General features: G+C 41.9%; 1 protein-coding gene across 1 annotated transcript in view; it reads left to right on the top strand.

Annotated features, from left to right (window-relative positions):
• The first annotated feature begins 3,131 nt into the window (after positions 1 to 3,131).
• HSD17B3 (hydroxysteroid 17-beta dehydrogenase 3) overlaps positions 3,132 to 13,677 on the top strand; it is a 40,600-nt gene continuing 30,054 nt past the window's right edge. Inside the window, exons 1-2 of the mRNA XM_047701129.1 lie at positions 3,132 to 3,332; positions 6,668 to 6,714. Of these exons, the coding sequence (XP_047557085.1) occupies positions 3,179 to 3,332; positions 6,668 to 6,714 (201 nt within the window). The 5' untranslated portion in view covers positions 3,132 to 3,178. The remainder of the gene's footprint in view (positions 3,333 to 6,667; positions 6,715 to 13,677) is intronic.

Genomic DNA, 13,677 nt, shown 5'->3' with positions numbered 1-13,677 from the left:
GAGACGTGACCTGGGCACACATCCTTTTGGTGGGAGAGTCAAGGGTTTGGGTGGGGGGGGCGCTGGAAGATGGCAGCCCTGGCGGTCATTTCTATTGTTCCTCCTGCATTCCTGGAGCCACTGACCCAACAGTAAACAACTTAATTTCTTTAACAAATAAATGCTAATAAAATAATTTTTTTAAAGAGAGAGGGAAACTTTAAGAGACACATCAACTTAATACAATGTGCAGGCCTTTAAGAAAAATCCTGATTCAAAAGTCAACTTAAAAATATGTATGAACGGGGCATCTGGGTGGCTCATTTGGTTAAGTGTCCAGCACTTGATTTCAGCTCAGGTCATGATCTCAGAGTTGTGAGACAGATCCCCATGTCAGGCTGAGCATGGAGCCTGCTTAACATTCTTTCCTCTCCCTCTGACCTTCCTCTGCTCATACTCCTCTCTCTCTAACAAACAAACAAAGCTTAAAAATATGTACGAACAATCAGAGATGCTTAAGGATTGATTGAATTTTGATAGCATTAGAGAATTACTATTAATGGTTCGGTTATAATAATAGCACTGTTTTTATGTTATTCTTTTAAAGAGTCCTTGCTGTTATGGGATGGGGAGGGTAAGAAAAGTGGGTATATGCGAAGTAACAATGGGCAGTGAAAGGATAGTTAATTTCCAGTACACAAAGCACACCAAATAAAGGGCATTTATTTAATATGTTGTAGTTACTTATATAATGTTATGGTTATCTATAACATATGGGTAAATGGAAGTTCATCGACTTAGTCCTCCAATTTTTGAACGTTTTGATATTTTTCTTAATATAAACTTTTACAAGCACAAACATTTTAGGAGAAATTGTAAAAATGTATTGAGAGAAATGAGGAAAGAGATGAAGAAGACCTAAAAGAAGACGTAGACCGTGTTTATAGTTTAAAGACTCAATATTGGGGCGCCTGGGTGGCTCAGTGGGTTAAAGCCTCTGCCTTCCGCTCAGGTCATGATCCCAGGGTCCTGAGATCGAGCCCTGCATCGGGCTCTCTGCTCAGTGGGGAGCCTCCTTCCACCTCTCTCTCTCTGCCTGCCTCTCTGCCTACTTGTGATCTCTGTCTGTCAAAATAAATAAATAAAATCTTAAAAAAAAATAAAATAAAGACAGTATTACAAAAATGTCAATTCTCTCCAAATTGACTCCCAGTAGAATTCACCTCAGGTTTGTCAGCATCCCAGTGGGGGTTTCCTGCCCCAGACAGCAATTCCCTGCTAATCTGTCTTATCCTCCTAACTCAGGCAATCCAGAGAACCTCTTCACCACCACAGTCCTTAGTGAGGTCTGAAACCCAGCCTTGGATCCACATTTGTTTGTTCCTTGGATACCCTCCTTCAACCCTAGGGTCTTTTGAGTTCTTTTTTATGGTTTGTTAGTAGCTAACTTCCTATAAATAGTTAATCATTTTTGTACTTAATAGTGCCTGTCCAATTGCTGTGTGCTTTGTTGTCTTCTGGGTGGACTTGGCTGAAACACTAGTAGAACTGAAGTTGTATAACATGTAGGACCCAACAATTGTGTGTGTGTGTGTGTGTGTGTGTGTGTGTGTGTGTGTGTGTGTGTGTGTGTGTGTGACAGACAGAGGCAGGAAGAGAGAGAGAGAGAGAGAGAGAAAGAGAGGAACTTGTATATGTATGACAAAGTAGAAATACAAAAATATTCATAGCAGGGTTGGTCAGCATAATCTACAACTGAAAATAAATCCAGTCATCTGTCAATAGGAGACAGACTGTTTGCAGTATGTGAAAAAGAGAGAGGAGCCACGGATATGTCCAAGATTTCTAACTTAAGCAACTAGAAGATTAGAGCTGCTATTCCCTGAGACAGGAAAGTCTGTAAGAAGAGCAGGTTTTGACATTTAGAGATAGTATCAGAAGCCAGTTTTATACATACTAAATTTAAGGTGCGTATTAGGCATTCGAATGGAGGTGTCAAGTGGCAGTTGGATATGCAAGTTCTGGATGACCCTGTCTGGGTGACGGTTGAAATTATACGTTTGTAGGTCCTCAGCACACAGAGAGTCCTTGAAGGCAAGCGATTGGATAATGCCACCAAATGAGTGAGCGTGGAGAGGAAAAAGAAGAGGGCAAAGGGCTGAGCTTTGGGATAGTCTTCTTAGATGACTGCCACTATCTCCTCACCTCCACCTGCTTTGGTGGTCATGCCCACCCTTCATTCCCAATGCAAAAAGGTCATCTTTTCTTACCATCCACAGTGATCTTCTAAAAGCAGGATTCAGGTTATATGACTCTACGGTCTGAGCCTCTGCAGTGGCTTCCTGTTGCTTGTCGACTAAAGTCCAAACTCTTCACCATGAAGCTCTGGCTCCTCCCATGCCTCTATCTTACTTGACTGTTCTCTACAGACGGTTCCTTCCGCTATGTCATGCTATTTATTCCTCAAATACATGGGTCTCTCTCAGGGCATTTGAGCTAGCTGTCCCTTCTGCCTGGATGGGGAAGCTCATCTTTGCAAGGCCAGCTCCTTCTCTTAATTCAAATTTCAGCTCAAAATGCCTCTTCTTCATAGAATCCCTTCCTGAACACACTCTTTAAAGTAATTGTCCACTAGCCCCTTGAACAGCACTTTTTCATGGCACTGATATCTGACATTATGTTATTTAGCGGCCCATTGTCTGTCTCCCCTACTAGAATCTCAGCTCCCCCATGGCAGTGATACTGTCTTGTTTAATATTATGTGTTCCCAAAGCCTTGAGCAACACTGCTACCTGGTAGAGAGTCAATAAATATTTGTTCAATAAATAAATGCAGGACTTACAGGATTTTGCATCCTTCTCAGCATCCTTTTTATCTTCCAAATTTAGGGAGAGAACCCAGTGTAGACAATTTTTCTTTGTCCAGGCTTTATCTTTCTTCATGTCCTCCTTTTATTTCTTCACCAGCTTCCCCAGGGTCACAAAAGGCTAATGGTGCTGTAAAAATATTAGGAAGAATACTTTCTTCCAAAGCCTGTGAATCGGAGGATTGTGTAAAGAAGTTACTCTAATCTAAATGTCTCTACACAGTGGAATGCAGCAGGTGACTCCAAAGGGTGACTGACGTGCCTCCGGAATAGCCACTCCCTCGGAGGTCTATGGAGGGGCCAGACCAGGTCTGAAATTGGTCTAGTGAAGTCATGGGGGTGGCTCTGGAACAGTTCTTCATTTTCGTAGGGCTGCTGGTATGCCTGGTGTACCTGGTGAAGTGGGTGAGATTCTCCAGATATATTTTCCGGCACTTCTGGAAAGTTTTGCCGAAGTCTTTCTTGAAGTCAATGGGACAATGGGCAGGTAAAGACAGCTTTCCATCTCTTGTTTCTTGGTATGTCTCATTATGATACATATCTCAAAAGATAAATTGCGTTTTTTCCCCTTTTGAGAGCAAAGATGTAATTCCTTTGAGTGACTTTTATTTAGGTGCCTGGCAAGTATGAGCAAAACTGGAATTGTCTAAAAGACAAGCTGTGGGGCATGAGAAGAATTAACTGGAAAAATGCCACCCAATTCTTGCCTCTGTGCTTGTCCTCTTGTCCTTATTAGTTGGGTTCTCTCCTTTTTGGAATTTCTGGTGACACAATATGTACTGCAGAAATTTCTGCATTCTTTTCTCCAGATTTTGAAGGCTCAGAGTACTGCCATTTTGTGGAAGGTTGAATCAAAATTCAGAAATACAAAGAATTTTACTTCACTTTAAAAAAAAAAATTTCTCCAAGCCCTTTCATGAAGTGAGGGTATTACAAAATCAAGGTAACAAATGTCCCTATAGGAAGAAATGTTCGAGATGGTTATTAGATATAGAATTTGGGTCTGGTTTGTGTCCTAGGTAGATTAATCACTGCTTTTCAAAGGGATTTATCTTCTGGAACTACCACACAGAATGTCAGCCTGATGACTGGGTTTAAGGTGAAAAATATGAGGCTATGGTTTTAGCATCTCTTTGAATGACGTGCGAAGGTTACATGAAGAAATCCAAGAAATACAGTGACTTAAAAAAAAAAAAAAAAACCCACGGGGCGCCTGGGTGGCTCAGTGGGTTAGGGCCTCTGCGTTCGGCTCAGGTCATGATCTCAGGGGTCCTGGGATTGAGCCCCCGCATCGGGCTCTCTGCTCTGTGGGGAGCCTGCTTCCTCCTGCCTCTCTGCCTAGTTGTGATTTCTCTCTGTCAAAAAAAACCAAACAAACAAAAAAACCCCACAAAAAAAACAAAGAATTTAAACAGCTTTAAGAGTACCATGCCAGGCTAAATAGGAGAGATTATAAACAACCGGGCTTCCAGATAAAGTATAGGTTACAGAGTTAAATTTGAATTTTAGATAAAGAAGGAATGATTTCTTTAGTATATGACTTCCCAAATATTATACAGGACATACTTATACTAAAAAAGTATTTGTTGTTTTCTTGAAATTTAAATTTAGCTGGGCATGCTGTATTTTTAGTTGCTAAAAGCCGGCAACTGTACACCTTAGTAGCAGATATAAAAAAAAAATTGCCATGTGAAAGCTGTTGGAATAAAAATGGGTTTTTAACTGTCGCATGTTACATTTGAAGAGTGTGTGTGTGTGTGTGTCTGCGAACCCGCCTTCACTCTTGGGGCTGTATCTCCAGAAAACTTGCTAAATAGCTTGAACTTCAGCATTCTGGATCCAAATATCCTGCTCCACACAGATCCAAATGCTCACACACATGGCTGGGGGTGGGGTTGTTCTTAAATCTCCTTGGCTCCCATTTAAAAAAATGTAATCTTGGGGCGCCTGAGTGGCTCAGTCGTTAGGCGGCTGCCTTCAGCTCAGGTCATGATCCCAGGGTTCTGGGATCGAGCCCCTCATCAGGCTCCCTGCTCAGCAGGAAGCCTGCTTCTCCCTCTCCCACTCCCCCTGCTTGTGTTTCCTCTCTCACTGTGGCAATAAACCTGTCAATAAACAAAAATCTTAAAAAAAAAAAGATCCCCCAAATGTAATCTTAACCTATTCTTTGAGTCAATATTGAATAGAATTATCACTAGCAAGATTAAGATGTCTTTGAGCCTAGATAGATCTCTGGGAGAGCATATATTTCTGGTGGAGAGCCAGAAGAAAATCCAGTTACTAAAGACTAAAGTGTTTAACTCCTCGGAACTCTGTAGTTGATTAGGAAATTATGTCATTGGTGCATCTTCCTAGAATTGCAGCTCCCAAAATCAGATAGCTGGGTTTCAAACCCTATTGTCATCATTCTTAGCAATGTGACCTTGACTGAGTTACTAACTTTTCTCTCCCTCTGCTTCTTCCTCTATAAACTGAGGAAAACAATGGCCCCTGCTTTATGAACTTGTTTTGAGTATTAAATGAGGTAATGCATCTAAAACTCTTGAAACAGTACATGGCCAAGAGTAAGCACTCAATAAAAACCAGCCATTTACTGATGTTATTACCTTGTCTATAGTACAGACCCTATACTGGGTGAGTTGGAAGATTCCCATAAGGGAGGGGAAGGTGAGGCAGAAGATGACCCTGAGCACAGCACTGGGAGGACCAAGGTAATATGCACGGATTCACCTAGGAGGAAAAACAAATAACTAAGTGAACAAATAAAACTATCAGCAGTTATGAAAATGAGAGTGTCCTGGGACAGTTAAGTGGCTCATTTGGTTAAGCATCTGACTTGATTTCAGCTCAGGTCATGATATTGGGGTCGTGAGATCAAGGAGCAAGTCGGGCTCCATGCTCAGTGTGGAGGCTGCTTGTCCCTCTCCCTCTGCCCCCCACCCCCTGCTCACACTCTTTTTCTCTCTCTAATAAGTAAATAAGTAAATAAATAAATAAAATCTTAAAAAAAAGATAATGAGAACGTTCTGCTAATGTGTTTCTGGAAGCTTGCACAGCTTGGCTCTTTTTCTCAATAAGCTAAATGTATGTTCTATTCACACTTGGAAAGTGTATGCTCTGATCGTTGTGCAAAGGTAAACTGCAGATGCGTAAATGCTGAACTGTAGCATAATTTCAAATTGTGACATTCGCTCGAATGTGGTTTACTTTGAAGCTCAGTCATAAAATATGTGTGTTAACGTTGGATATAAAAGAACTAAGTCAATCTGATTTTTACATGTTAATCAATAGAGACCCTGACTGCAGATTCTTCAGGTCCCTTTATTTCATTGTATCCCTTTTTTGCATTTCTGTGTTTTCCTCTTTGTTAAGTTCCTTATCTTCCATGGACTTTGAGTGCTGCTGTCCTGTGGGGGTGGGATGGAAAGAGCGAAACACTTGACTTTTAGGAAGAATCTTGAAATGTCCTTACTGTGACAGTTGGGAGTGTGGGTTGAGAGATAATAGGGTACACTGTTTGGGGTCTGAATGAAATGTCCCTGGCTGAGGTTCTTTGTTTTGTTTTGGAGGCTATCCTCTCCAGCCTTACCAACCCCTCCAAAAAAAGTGCTTCTTTTGGATCATTGAATGAGGGGCGTCAGGGCTGGAAGCTCCAGGGTTGAGTGGAGTAGGGGACTGTATAGCAGGTCCCAGGCAGGAAGCCTGAAAAACACGTAGCTGGTGGGACAGAGGCTTTAACCCACTGAGCCACTCAGGCGCCCCGGGACAAAGAGCACTTTAAAGATTAATTGTGTCCTTTAAAAGCATTTCTGCTTTTTGCAGTGATCACTGGAGCAGGAGATGGGATTGGGAAAGCTTATTCGTTTGAGGTAAGTTATGTTCTTGGAGAATTTCCCTTCCCCTTGTACTGAACAACCATGATCACATGACAGGGACTCCCAATGCTAAGTTTCTGGTTATAAAATCCATAGACATGAATTTATGAAGGCAACTATTTTTCTACAAAAAAGGAAATCATCATCTCACTCTATGGATATCTTTCAAAAAAAAAAACCACAATGGTATTTAGAGGTGACAGCCATCCCTTAGGAGCTGTTTTAGGAATTTCTGGAGACACTGTTATTTTCTAGTGTAATTGTAACATAAAAGTTTATATGTTTAAGTACAATTAAAACTATAAACTCCTTACCTCATAGGTAGGGTATACACTGATTTTTAAAAGATTATTTGTGTAGGCAAGACATATTACCTACAACTGGCATCTCAAGAAGATTAATAGGCATTCTAAAATATTACATAAAGAGAGGATATGATAGAGCTGAGAGTCACTGGAATTCAATTAGTGTCTCTGAGTATTTCCTTCCAGGCTTTGTGTTTATCTGCAGATAGATAGATGTATGGGTAGTTAGAGTTTTTAAAAATGCACTTATGGCATGGGTAGTTTTGTATGTTGCCATTGTTGTTATGATTATTATTCTTACAAAGTCCACGTTCATTCATGAAATATTGTTTCCTGGAATTTCTATTATTTTATTTCTTCATTATGCTGATTACACTGACCTCTAGAATCATACAACAGAAGAAAGAGAATCATCAAAATTATGAAAGGATGAAAAAAAATCAATAACGCTTAAAACTATAATGACAAGCACTTCAAATACAGAAGGTACATTCAATGACAGTGCATCCTCCTGTCCCCAAAGACCTGAGTCATGATAGCGCCAAACCATCTTGTGTGAAATGGACAGTGCAAGGTACATCAGAGGCACTCATTCAGGTCTGTCCCCTAACTTCCAATATAATTTCTTTGGTGCGGACATTGTGCTTCAACTCTTTTTTTGAGTTGAAGGGTCCTTTGCTCTTTTTTTTTTTTTTTTTTTTAAGATTCTATTTATTTATTTGACAGAGAGAGTGAGAAAGCACAAGCAGGCAGAATGGGAGGGAGAGGGAGAAGCAGGCTCTCCGCTGAACAGGGAGCCTGATTCGGGGCTCAATCCCAGGACCCTGGGATCATTGACCTGAGTCAAAGGCAGACATTCAACGATCTGAGCCACCCAGGTGCCCCAAGAGTTCTTTGCTCTTATCCTAATTTGTATATAGTAACTTTCTGACAACTTGTAGTGCCCAACATTCAGGAGATAGGTGGTCGTATTTGTGGCGGTTGGGGAGAACTCTCAGCAACCACTTTCCACAGCCTTGTGTCTTCCTCACCCCAAAATCAGAAGGAAGGCTCTTCTGGTTCTTTGCATTAGAACTATATCACCTTTTACATAACTATTTTCCACCTTAGACCAGGTTTCTAGAGAAGGCCTAATCCCTCATTCAAAAGATCCATGGCCTTAACCTTACCACGGTACTAAGGTTCTCTGGATTGCCTTGAAATCCAGATTCTTTCTTCATGATTTTCCAGATTCTTTCTTCAAATTCAGGCTGACCTGACCTACTAAGGGTCCCCTGATGGCTTAAGACTCAGACATTTTCTTTCTACTTAGAGGAGACATTGTGAAAACTTAGCTATCCGTTTCTTCTTTTTTTTTTTTTTTTCTTTTTTTTAGGAAGTGAGGAGGTGGAAAGAGAAGCAAAGCAGGAGGTTAATTTAAGGCGGTCTGGAGCATAAATTACACCTTGGAATTTGTCCCACCTTCAGGCAAAGGAACTGTGCTTTTTTTTTTTTTTTTTAAGATTTTATTTATTTATTTGACAGACAGAGATCACAGTAGGCGGAGAGGCAGGCAGAGAGAGAGAGAGGAGGAAGCAGGCTCCCCGCTGAGCAGAGAGCCCGATGCGGGGCTTGATCCCAGGACCCTGGGATCATGACCTGAGCCGAAGGCAGAGGCTTTAACCCACTGAGCCGCCTAGGTGCCCCAGCTATCCGTTTCTTTACTGCTTCCAAAAGCGATGGCCTGTAGGTCAGGAACTCTGGGTTCCTTCCCTTGCTCTGGTACCCACTGTCTGGAGATTTTGGACAAGTTGCCCATCCTCTCTGGGCTTTTGTGTCTTTACCAGTGCAAAAGATATCTCCCAACTTCTAAATTGTTTCTGTTCTAATCTTGCTTTGCTCTTTCTCGTAGAATCTTTTTCTTCATTTCCTCTTGTTCTTTTCTAGGTCTGTGTTCAACATGTTTCTGGGTCCCTTACTTCCCCTTCATTCAGGCTCTTCACCTTCCAGAGAGTCTGTTCTGGTCTGCTTGCTAACTGCTTCTCCAAGGAAAACAGTTCAGAGTGAGATGCTGCAGACCAACTGACCTAGAGGTTAAGAGCCCAAGGTCGGGAATCAATCAGACATCTGTGCATTCAAACCCTACCGCAGAGTTCTCACATTGATAAACCTGGTAATCCCACTGGGGCTTTTGTAAGGGTTTAATGGGATGAGGCAGGCAAAATGCTTTGCCTGGAGTAAGCGCTCCAGGGTTAGCCACTATTATTACTGGATGTTTAAACTGTTCTTCTTTTTCCTATATACTGCTTTTTTTGAGAGGGACAATGTATTGTACTTACCCATATTTGTACTCTTTCCTTTATTCTTTCTTTCCCCCTGATGCTCCAAGGTCATTTCTTTTGTCATATCCTTTCTGCTTAGAGAACTACTTTTAGCTATTCTTTTAGGGTAGGTCTCTTTGTTTTCCTTCATCAGAGAATGTCTTCATTTCCCTTTTATTCCTGAAGGATAATTTTGCTGGGTATAGGATTTAGCGCTGGCAGTCCTTTGCTTTTTGCACTTGAGAAATGTATGGTTTTCTTCTCGCCTCTCTGGTTTCTGATCAGTCTGGTGTAATTTGAATTGCGTTTTCCCTGATAAGGTATTTCTCTCTCTCACGACTTTCAGGACTTTTCCACTTTCTAGTTTTCAGAAGTTTAGTTATGATGTTTCTTGGAGTGGATTTCTTTAGGTTTATCTTATTTGAGTTTTGCTCAGCCTCTTGAATTAACTCACTATTCTTTGAATACTTTATCTGCCCAGGCTGCTTCTCTTTTTCTGGAACTCCAGTCACATGGATGTTAGCTCTTTCTTACAGTCTCATGGGTTTCTGAGATGCTGTTCATTTTCTTCATTGTATTTTTTTCTATTGTTTAGAGTGGGTAATTTCTATTGTTTTATTTTTAAATTCACTGATTCTTTCATTGATGCCCTCCCTTTTGCTACTGAGCCCATCCATTGAGTTTTTAATTTCTTTTCTTTTCTTTTTCAGTCCTAAAGTTTCCATTTGGTTCTCCTTTATAACTTCTATTTCTTTACTGAAATTTTCTTTTTGCATTTGTTTTAAAAATGTTTGTAATTGCTTGTCAAATCATTCTTAGGATGGCTGCTTTAAAATCCTAGTCCAAGGGACACCTGGGTGGCTCAGTCAGTTTAGCATCTGCCTTTGGCTCGGGTCCTGGGATTGAGTCCTGCATCAGGCTCCCTGCTCTGCTGGGAGTCTGCTTTTCCCTCTGCCTGCCCCTCCCTCTGCTAACTCTCTCTCTGAAAAACAAAATATTAAAAAAAAAAATCTTCATCCAAGAACCCTAACATTGGTGTCATCTTAATGTGGGCATCTATTGATTGTTTTTAACTCACTCAAATTGAGATCTTCCTGGTTCTTGGTATGATGAGGAACTTTTGAATTGTGGTCATTTTTGGTTTTCTCTTATGAGAGTCTGGATCTTATTTAAATCTGTTTTGGGTCTGTACCCTGCTTCAGCAGAAGGAGGAGGGTGTGCCAGCTGGTTCCTACCAGCTAAGGTAGAAGCACAGGCTTTCTACTTGGCCTCCATTGGTGGGTATTGCCTCCTTGGTACTGCTGCGTGGGGCTGAGAGTGTCAGCTCCTGACTGGGCCCCTCAGAGTGGGGAGGCAAGAGTGCCTCCTTACTGCTCCCTAGGAGGCTGCCCGTGGTACTTGGAGGAGGTGGCTTCACCACCACTAGCATGGTAGTAAAAGTCCTGACCCTCCTCGAGGCTTCCTCTTTTTCCATCCCAGGGGAAGGGGGAGGGGAGGGAAGGGAAAGCTCACCTTGGTACTGATAGGTGGAAGCAGAAGTTCAGGTCTGCTGAGATGGGAGGAGGAGGCTGGGATGATTGTTCTGCCTCCCCATTCAGACTTCCCGGATGCCAGCCTGGCTGGGGTCTCACAGGATGGAAGTCTCAGCTCCTGACTCAGCCTTTATGGATGAAGGTGGGTTGGGACCATAGTTTTTTTTTTTTTTTTTTTTAAGCTGTTTACCTGCAGTAAAGCACTTGTTTTCTATACTTTTCTGCCTTGTTAAGCTGTTTCTTTTCTGGTCCTTTGGTTAGAGAGAGCAGACTTTTGTTGGGACTTTGTATGTCTGTACCTGTGGTGTTTCTGAATTGCCAGCTTTTCCACCAATAAGTCTGGGGTATATGAGGGAAAAGGAAAACCCAGGAACTCACCACTGTGCTGTTTCTTGGGTCTTGGCCCCTACCTCATCTTCTCCCTATCTTTTAGAGTCATTTAGTTGCATATCATGGTAGGAATGGGGAAAAGTACTTCTTCATCTTTCTGGGAGCCTATTTTATATTTCATTTTAGCTTAATCTGTATTCATATTTGGTGTGGCAAGAGTCGCTTTGCCTCCTGCTAAGGGAATTTCAAGTAGTACTGGAAGAAGGTGGAAAACAATTGTGGTGAGGGGTGGGCTGGGGGAGGAAGCACGAGAGGGGTCCACTATTCCCTCTCTGTGAGGCCACTGCTTCACCCCGTCTTCACACCAGTTTTGTCCTTCAGCACCTGAATTTCTTTTATTCACTGCCATACAGAGGAGGCCTTGTTTACCCTTGTGTTCCCACCACCTGTTACAGATTAGCAGTTGCAAGCCTCTTCCCTGAGGCAGGCCATAACATAAAGAAGGAAACAGGGCACATTCATCTCTGAAGCAGCCCTTCTGTAGGACGGTGCCACAGTGCATTCTGGGAAAGGGAGTGCTTCTGTAGCTTAACTCCCTAAAGGAAAAGAGGCAAAACCTGTGTATGGAGCCTGTCAGCCAGGACATTCTAGAAATAAAATTGAGCCCTGCTCAAGTAGACAAAGGGAACAATGCTAGCCCAGACAAGTGTTTTCTGCACCACCCCCTCCTGGCCCAGACCACTTCACATAGAACCCTTAAAATGTCTGTGGCTCTTGAGAGGAATGGCAAAACTCAGGAGAGGCTGGAAGCCCACCAGGAAGCAAGCATCCTTTGTGCTGAAGATGTAAATTGCTTTCCATTTAATGGACAATCTTCTCTTCAGGAGGCTGATGAAGTGAATTATGAGACAAAGGTGCTTCATTCTTTGACCACCATTTTGATGGATTCCAAGGCTCAAGATGAGTGTTTGGAGGTTCCTGTGGGGAGTGTTTTTCATAGGGAGAGAGAGGAGAAAACTCTGGTATATCACTGGCAGGGTCAGTCTTGAAATAGGACAGTCCTGATTTCTTATTTTTTAATCTTTTTATCTTCCATTTATTTTTAAAAAATTAAATAGACTTGGGACGCCTGGGTGGCTCAGTTGGTTAAGCAGCTGCCTTCAGCTCAGGTCATGATCCCAGCGTCCTGGGATCGAGTCCCACATTGCGCTCCTTGCTTGGCAGGGAGCCTGCTTCTCCCTCTGCCTCTGCCTGCCACTCTGTCTACCTGTGCTCACTCTCGCTCTTCTCTCTCTGACAAATAAATGAATAAAATCTTAAAAAAATAATTAAATAGACTTAATTTTTTTTAGAACAGTTTGAGGTTGACCACAAAATTGAGTGGAAGGCACAGAGAGTTCCCATATCCCTTCTACCCCCAAACATGTGTAGCCCCACACTATCGACATCCCCCTCTAGAGTAATATTTGTTACGATTGATGAACCTACACTAACACTTCATCACCACCCACAGCCCATAGTTTAAGTTTACTTCACGGTTCACTCCTATTGGCTTGATTTTTCTGCAGTGGTTTTTTTTTTAGAGGAAGGCATGAGACATGCACCAGCTGAAGATGTTTTTGTTTTAGAGAACCTTCCTCCACTTTCCCCTCCTTTTCTCAGTCTGGCCTGAGATTGGATGGAGATTTATCTAGAGTCACTCAAAATCGACATCATAGCCCTTGAGAGATTTTCTGTGGTTTTTAGGACCTTTTAAATAACAGTTGTGTTCTAGTTGAACCATCAGTGAACACACTTTTTTGTGTGTCATGGTTAAATGTCCTAGGTTGTTGACTATTGAAAGGGAACAACAGATGCAGAGGATCACCCTTAATTACCTTTTGTATGTCTGGATATTGGTTGACTATTTTTTATAAAGTGAAACCTCACTCTAGAGATTCTAGGCCAGGGGTGGGGCTTGTGAGAATCCTTTATGGCTGAAGATCACCAATTAAAATGAATGTAGATTTATTTTTATTTTTTTATTTTTTTTTAAAGATTTTATTTATTTATTTGACAGAGAGAGATCACAAGCAGGCAGAGAGGCAGGCAGAGAGACAGGAGGAAGCAGGCTCCCTGCTGAGCAGAGAGCCCGATGCGGGACTCGATCCCAGGACTCCGAGATCATGACCCGAGCCGAAGGCAGCGGCTTAACCCACTGAGCCACCCAGGCACCCCTGTAGATTTATTTTTAAAATACTTTAGCAGAGATGATATGCTAGCATGTAGGTCAGTTGGTGTTCTATTTTAAACAGCTTCTTGAGATTTAACTCACAAATCATAAAATCCACCTGTTTTAAGTACACAATTCAGGGATTTTTAGTAAATCCACCAAGTGTTCATCCTCATCACCATCCAGCTGTAGAGCATTTCCAACCCCCCTAATAAGATTCTAGTAAGAGCAATCTTACTAGATTGCTCTTAAGTGTAATCTTACACTTAATTCCCTAT

This window comes from Lutra lutra, chromosome 13, assembly GCF_902655055.1.
Source record: "Lutra lutra chromosome 13, mLutLut1.2, whole genome shotgun sequence".
NCBI lineage: Eukaryota > Metazoa > Chordata > Mammalia > Carnivora > Mustelidae > Lutra > Lutra lutra.
Note: the sequence above shows the minus strand (reverse complement) of the source record. Positions and strands in the feature narration are given on the sequence as shown.